The sequence below is a fragment of the Hemiscyllium ocellatum genome, chromosome 49 (assembly GCF_020745735.1).
Source record: "Hemiscyllium ocellatum isolate sHemOce1 chromosome 49, sHemOce1.pat.X.cur, whole genome shotgun sequence".
Classification (NCBI taxonomy): Eukaryota; Metazoa; Chordata; class Chondrichthyes; order Orectolobiformes; family Hemiscylliidae; genus Hemiscyllium; species Hemiscyllium ocellatum.
This window is the reverse complement of record NC_083449.1, coordinates 9,217,021-9,224,892: the sequence shown is the minus strand read 5'-3', so window position 1 is coordinate 9,224,892 and position 7,872 is coordinate 9,217,021. Positions and strand designations below refer to the sequence as shown.

At 44.8% G+C, this 7,872-nt stretch overlaps 2 protein-coding genes across 2 annotated transcripts in view; both read left to right on the top strand.

Annotated features, from left to right (window-relative positions):
* Positions 1-7,872, top strand: part of LOC132837099 (uncharacterized) — a 489,878-nt gene that overhangs the window by 360,080 nt on the left and 121,926 nt on the right. The window contains exon 4 of the mRNA XM_060856790.1: positions 6,556-6,885. Within this exon, the coding sequence (XP_060712773.1) occupies positions 6,556-6,885 (330 nt within the window). The remainder of the gene's footprint in view (positions 1-6,555; positions 6,886-7,872) is intronic.
* On the top strand, positions 4,794-6,252 carry LOC132837110 (histone H1.11L-like). Its single transcript, XM_060856804.1, has one exon. The coding sequence runs from the start codon at positions 4,867-4,869 to the stop codon at positions 5,545-5,547; it is 681 nt and encodes a 226-aa protein (XP_060712787.1). The 5' UTR covers positions 4,794-4,866; the 3' UTR covers positions 5,548-6,252.

Below are 7,872 nucleotides of genomic sequence, written 5' to 3'. Positions count from 1 at the left end.
CATTGAGAAATCAGAATAGTAAGTTGTCTCCCTGGTGACAGGATCAAGGATATCTCAGAGAGAGTGCACAATATTCACAAAAGCAAGAGGGACCAGCCGGAGTAAACACTGGAACTAACTACATAGGAAGGGGAAAGGATGAGATTCCGAAGGAAGAATAAGGAAGAGAGGCAAGAATTTAGAAAGGAGGTCCTCTCCGATAGTAATATCTACTTTACTCCTGCTGCTCCAAGCAAGTGAGGATAGGAATAGGATGATAGAGTAAGGAAATGCCCAACTCAGGAGCTGGTGCATGGGGTGAGGGTTCACATTTTTGGATTATTGAAATCTCTTCGGAGGAAGACGTGACTTGTATAAAAACGGATGGATTGCACCTGAATTAGAAGGGATCTAATATACTGGCAGGGACATTTCCTTGACCTGCTGGGGAGAGGTTAAACTAGTAAGGTGTGGGGGCAGGATCCAAGGATATAGTGAGGAAAAGAGAGCAATCTGAGACTGGTATAGTTGGCAAGTCAAACAGTCAGGGCAGGCAGGAACATTGCAGAGAATGAGAATTAAACTGCATTTATTTCATGCAAGAGGTCTAACAGGGAAGGAGGATGAACTCGGGATATGGTAAGGAGAATGGGATTGGTGTTGGGATATCATAGCAATTACAGAGACATGGTTTGGGGATGACACAACTGCAGCTTAATGTTCCAGGAATAAAAGGATTGGGGGGGGGGGGGGGGGGGGGGGGGGGGGGAGGGGGACAGCAAGAGAAAATGGGGAATGACGTGTTCAGTAAGAGATAACATTTCAGCTGTACTTAAGGAGGATTTTCCTGGGATTACATCCATGGACAATATTTGGGTAGAACTAAGAAATAAGAAAGGGTTTGATCACCTTATTGGGATTGGACTGTAGACACCCCAACAGTCATCAGGAAATTGAGAAACAAATTTGTAAGGAGATCTTAGATCTGCAAGAATACTGGTATGGTTATGGTGAGGGATTTTAACATTCCAAACACAGATTGGGGCTGCCATATTGTTAATGGTATCGACAGAGAGGAATTTCTTAAGTGTGTACAAATAAAAAATCTGATTCAATATGTGAATATATTTTCTAGACAAGGTGCAAAACTTGATCTACTCTTGGGATATAATGATGTATCAGTTGGGGAGCATTTTGTGGCCAGTGACCATAATTCAATTAGTTTTAAAACTGTTATGCAAAAGGATATAACAGATCTCAAAGTTAAATTTTTGAGAGTATTACACAAGAACTTTCAAAAGTTGACTGTGGGCAGATGTTCACAGGCAAAGGAATGGCTGGAAAATGGGAAGCCTTCAAAAATGAGAAAAGGAAGGTCCAGAGACAGCATGTTCATGTTAGAGTGAAAGGCATGATCAGTAAGTGTAGGAAATGCTGGAAGAGAAAAGAAGTTAAGTTTTAGTCTGAATAAGAAGGAAGTATGTGCTAGGTATGTACAACAGAGATTGAGTGAATCCGTCAAAGAGTATAAAGGCACTAGGAGTATACTTAAGAAGGAAATCAGGAGGGCAAAAAATGGACGTAATTAGCTTTGGCAAATAGTGTTAATGAGAATTCAAATGTATTTTATAAATACATAAAGGACAAAAGGGTAACCAGGGAAAGATTAGGGCACAGCAAAGATTAGCAAGGCAGCTTATATGTGCAACGGGAAATGTGGGAGATACTAGGCGAGTGCTTACTGAGGAGAGGAAATGTAAGATATAGAATGTGGAGAAACAAATGGTGACATCTTGAAAAATGCCCATAATACAGAGGAGGTGCTGCTGGATGTTTCTAAACAGAAACGGTGGATAAAGTACAAGCACCTGATCAGGTGTACCCTGGAACATGGGTGATAAGCTAGGGAAGTAATTGTTGGGCCCCTTGCTGAGATAGCAGTATCATCAATAGTCACAGGTGAAGTGCAGAAAGACTGGAGGTTGGCTTTTGTAATGCCAATATTTAAGAAAGGTGGTAAGGAAAAGCCAGGGAACTATTGACTACTATTGATGTTACACTCACTGTTCAAACAGTTGAGGGGATTGTGGGAGGCAGGATTTACATCTTTTTGAAAGGCCAGGATTGATTGGAGGAGTCAACGTGGCTTTCTGCGTGGGAAGTCATATATCACTAACTCGACTGAGTTTTTTTGATTTGGCAAGGAAGAGGACTGATGAGGCCAAAGTGGTGGATGTTATTTCCAAGGCTTTCAGTAAGGGGTTTGATTGTGTTCCCCGTGGGAAATTGGTTAGCAAGATTACATCACATGGAATACAGGAAGAACTCGCCAATTGGAACAGAACTTGTTCGAAAGTAGAAGACAGAGGGTGGTGGTGGAGGGATGCTTTTCAGACTGGAAGCCTGTGACAATTGATGTGCTAGGAGAAAGTGAGGACTGCAGATGCTGGAGATCAGAGCTGAAAAGTGTGTTGTGGAAAAGTGCAGCACGTCAGGCAGCTTCCAAGGAACAGGAGAATCGATGTTTCAGGCATAAGCCTTTCTTCAAAAGGGCTTATGCCCGAAACGTCGATTCTCCTGCTCCTTGGATGCTGCCTGACCTGCTGCGCTTTTCAAGCAACACATTTTTCAGCACAAGTGATCACTGCTGGGTCTACTGCATTTCATCATTTTTATATAAATGATTTTAGTTTTAAAAATGACGCAACACCAGGTTATAGTCCAACAGTTTTATTTGGAAGTACAAACTTTCGGAGTGCTGCTCCTCTGTCAGGTGTCTATGCTCTGAATGCTTATACTTCCAAATACATCTGTTGGAGTATAACCTGGTGTTGTGTCATTTTTAACTTTGCACACCCCAGTCCAACACCAGCACCTCCACATTATTATGAATGATTTGGACGTGAGTTTGCAGGTAAGTTAGTTAGTAAGTTTGCAGATTACACAAAAGTTGGAGGTGTAGTGGACTGCAAAGAAGCCTATCTCAGAATACAACAGGCTCTCGATCAGATGGGCTACTGGACCCAGGAGTGGCATACTGAGTTCAATTTAAATCAATATGATGTGCTGCAATTTGGAAAGGAAAATCAGGGTTGGACCTACACACTTAATATTAAGGTCCTGTGGAATGTTGCTGAACAAAGAGACCTTGGAATGCAGGTTCATTGTTCCTTGAAAGTGGAGTTATAGTTAGATAGGATAGCAAGAAGGCATTTGAAATGTTTTCCTTTACTGGTTAGAACTTTGAGTATGTGACTTAAGAGGACATGTGGGTGTACAGAATATTGGTTATGCCACTTTTGGAATATTATGTGCAATTCTGGTCTCTCTCCTATAAAAAGGATGTTGTGAAACTTGAAACGGCTATTCAAGATCATTTTTGGTACAAAGAAAAGGCCTACAATTTGGGAAGAAATATAGCGAGACAGGAAGTCTGCGAACAGATCCAAATTCAGCAAATGACTGAAAAGGGATTTAACTAACAAAGAACAAATGAAGAAAAGAGTAATGTTGCAGAAGCCATTTTTTTAAAAAAACTGCTAAAACACCAATACATGTGTAAAGAGAGAAGTGAACATAAATAGTTGGTAAAGAGGACCACATGTCACTTACAACACTAAAAAGGGGAGTTCAAAATGGGGAACAAAAACATCTCAAAAATCACTAACATACTATTGTTTTCTGTTCACAAATATTAACACAACTAACACAGTAGTAATGATGGGGAGTTTAGTGAGCGGGAAATACTGAACCAAATCAGTATTATTGAGAAATGATGTTGGGACAATGGATTGGGTTGAAGGTTGTGAAACACCAGACATTGATCATCTGCGCCCAGACTATTTAATGTAGTGGGCTGAGTAATAGTGGATGCAGTGGTGGTCATGTTCCAAGATTCTATAGGCTCTGCAATAATTTACACAGATTAGGGGCTAGCTAGTGTAAGCAATCCAATGGAAAAGGGAGGTAGGTATAAAATTGGGAACTATAGACCAGTCAGCCTACAGGGAAAAAATCAAAATGAAAGCTTCAATTGTGAAGCATTTGACAAAACAGTATTCGGGACCTGCAAGACTCAACATGCACTTGAAGGCCCTGTTCCAGTGCATACTGTTCTGTCTTCTAAGCTTGACAATCCGACGGACCATCTTTGAGGATGTAAACAGTAGAGCTGATGAGAATGTAACAGTTACTGAGGAGAAAATAACTCAGTATTTTCAGTAAGTACTCCCTGGACAACGCAGCAAAAGCTGAGAGGAGGAGAGAGTCTATCCTTCCACACTTACATTTGGTGATATTTCTGGCATGTGACTGTGTGAGTGTGAATATTGTGTCAGAGAGACTGGAGGAAAAGGGCGGATGGTTAGTCTAACGTAACTGTGTTTGTGTGTCCGCTAATGTTATGATATTTCCAAGTTTCTCTTATTTAACTCAAAAATATTTTGAATTCAAGTTATCGCCCTGCTCCCCTTCTAAACCCCAAAAGTAGATTTGAAGGTAATACATTTGTTAGTTTCAAGATTTCGGTCTAAAAGTACCGACAATGTCACCGTTCACCTCAGAAAGCGCGATCAGTGCAGCAGCAAAATGCGTTTAACTCGACAACGGAGCCGCCTATTTGAGTGAAAATTTTTCGGCCGTAAAGCTTGCAGTATCAGGGTCAGGAGCGATCGAGCCTGGCTCTCTGGAGATGCGGAATTTCAGAGGAATCGGAGAGTTTAGGCCGTTAGAGAAACACAGAGGGGCAGCAGGAGCAGGGAGCTGACGGCAGGTTGTCCCTGCGACGTCCGCTCGCTGCCTTGAAGTTGCTCAGTGCCGCCGCCAGCAGCTTCATTGCTGACCCAGTTCAGACTGACCCAGAGAGAGATTCAGCGCAGAGTTCTCAACATGAGCGACAGTGCAGCCGCCGAAACAGCTCCTCCAGCCTCCGCTCCCACCAAAGAAAAGGCTCCCAAGAAAAAGGCGGCGGCTCCCAGGAAAAAACCACCCGGTCCCGGGTTGGGAGAGCTGATTCTGAATGTTGTCGGGGATATCAAGGATCGCAAAGGGGCGTCTCTGTCCGCAGTAAAGAAGGCGCTGGAGAGAAGAGGAATCGATGTGGGAAAGCGAAAGACACAGATCAAATTGAGTATCAGGAGGTGCCTGGCGAACGGCTCCCTTGTTCTGGTCAAGGGCCAGGGCGTCTCCGGCTCCTTCAAACTCCCAAAGAATCCAGTCAAGGCAAAAGCGGGAAAGAAGGCGGGAACATCAGCGGCCGCCAAGAAACCGACTGTGAAGAAATCACCGGCCAAAAAGGCGACAGCGAAGAAATCCCCGGCCAAGAAAATGACAGTCAAGAAATCTCGGGCCAAGAAAGCGATGGCCAAGAAATCCCCAGCCAAGAAAGCGAGCGGCAAGAAGACGGCACCGCCAAAGAAAGCGGTGAGCAAAGCAGCGCCAAAGAAACGCACTCCCGTGAAGAAGGTGAAAAAGGCCAAGGGTCCTAAAGCCCCCAAACCCCTCAGCAAACCGGCTAAAAGCAAGGCCAAGCCGAAAGCGAAAGTGACCAAAACAGCAGCAAAGAAATGAACCAGTCAGTGTAACATATACCCATCTGAACCCAAAGGCTCTTATCAGAGCCACCCACTTGTCTCAGGGAAGAGCTGAGCCCGGATCCAATGTTCCCCTTCCCGGCGCCGAGAGCATACCTACCCTAAATATTAATTGATCTGAATCACTCAAATATACACATACAATGGTTTACGAAAGTGGAGACCTGTGAATGGGGAAGGTATCACATAGGGAAGGTTCATTGATCTCCATCTGGTTATTTCACTTCGCTATTTATAACCCTACCCAGTCACGAATGTGACATATTGTAGTGTTTGTATTTCACTGACCCGTTCAGGAATGTTACTTTGTTCAGTTTTGATTCTGGGACGCTGCGTATGTTTTCATGGCGTGTTCCTTCCATCTGCCTGTTACAGACAGTTCAGGCAGCAATTCCACATTGTCTTCGGGCTAATTACAATCTGGAGGGAATAAAAAATAACATAAAGTGAGATTCTGTCCTTTTATCGGTGTACACTGTATTAGCTTTTAAGATGTTTAAATTGGCGGGGTTGTTTAGATTGATTCATAGCCGGTACAACTCGGTTGCTCAGTTTGTCTGAGCTGTTTTAAACCCCGCCTTTCCTCCCGCCTGTTACAGTCAGGTCAGGCAATGATCCCGCCTCCTGCACGCGATGACAGATAACTAGGTTTTAAATAATTACTATAAAATATTAAATTTTATCTCTGTTGCAGACGGATGGTGTTTTGCGTTTGAATGTTTAATTTAATTTCAGTGTTTGTGAGGGTGAGTTCGGCGGGCATTTTCAAACTGACCAACTGTCATTTCACGTTATCCAATCAGATTCCAACAATTCTTTTCCTGCCCTTTCTGTCCCTTCCGGAGGTGTTTCTCTGTGGGCTGAGGGACAGGGCTGTATCCAATCCCAGCTCTAGGGCGGGCTCTCCATTCCCTTAAACAGGCAGCACCGCAGCAGCCTCAGCATTGACAGCAGCAGCCTGTGTGTGTTACAGAGAGTAGAAGAGAATGGCCAGAACTAAGCAGACAGCGCGCAAATCCACCGGAGGGAAAGCTCCCCGCAAGCAGCTGGCGACCAAAGCGGCCCGCAAGAGCGCTCCGGCCACGGGCGGAGTGAAGAAACCTCATCGCTACAGGCCCGGCACGGTGGCTCTGCGGGAGATCCGCCGCTACCAGAAATCCACCGAGCTGCTGATCCGCAAACTGCCCTTCCAGCGCCTGGTGCGAGAGATCGCTCAGGACTTCAAGACCGACCTCCGCTTCCAGAGCTCGGCGGTGATGGCCCTGCAGGAGGCCAGCGAGGCTTACCTGGTGGGGCTGTTTGAGGACACCAACCTGTGTGCCATCCACGCCAAGCGGGTCACCATCATGCCCAAAGACATCCAGCTGGCCCGCCGGATCCGCGGGGAGCGCGCCTAAACGGAGCCTGGCCGGCCCTGCACATTCACCCCGTGAGAGAGAGAAACATAACGGCTCTTTTCAGAGCCACTAAACCGTCCAGAGAGAGCAGGAAGCGATAGGGGACCTGAGAGCACGGCAGTAACTTGCTCTTGCCGCACTAAGTCAATTCTGTTGTTATTACATATACTTTGAATCTAGCCTAGCCGCGGGGAAAATACTCTGCTTTCAGCGGCAGTGATTGCGATGAACTTTATGTAATTTTTACACAATATATAGGTAGGGAAGTATTAATTCCAGATTAAATCTCCCTCCTCACTGTCCCACCAGCTTTAACAAGATGACTACTGCTGAGAAACCAGGCGGGAAAAAATGGCGCCAAATCATCAACCGTATTCTTTCAAATTTGAAAATCTCGCCATGGTGTAGATCAGAGAAGATACATAGATACAGAAAGCAATGCATTCGTACTTCATCGTTAGTCTGCTTTTCGATGATAAAAGTACAATTCACAGATTCTCTTCGGAGGGAAGGTTCAGACTCGATGGGCCGAATGCCCTCAATCAGCCCTGTCAGGATTTCATGAACGTTCTTTGCCGTGAGCGCGTTAATAACGAACACCGTCCTTACATATTATTTTAATATCGTGCTCCCTTATTGCAGACACTCCACATTAACTATTCCAATCCGGCGACTGTTGTGGTTCTGTTTGATCTCTGTTCATTTTGAAAGCTTCTAACCGACAGCAGAAAGCCTCATTTACATGATTCAATTATCATTCCCACCCAACAGAACCCGCGCGGAGTTTTGGAAATTGAAAAAAAAATCAGTGTGTAATGTATCTACCCGTGGGTCTGTAAAAAAAGGGGCATTTCTTTTGTTTCCCGGGGTGACACTCAGGGCTCACATCCCAACTGGGCCTTGCA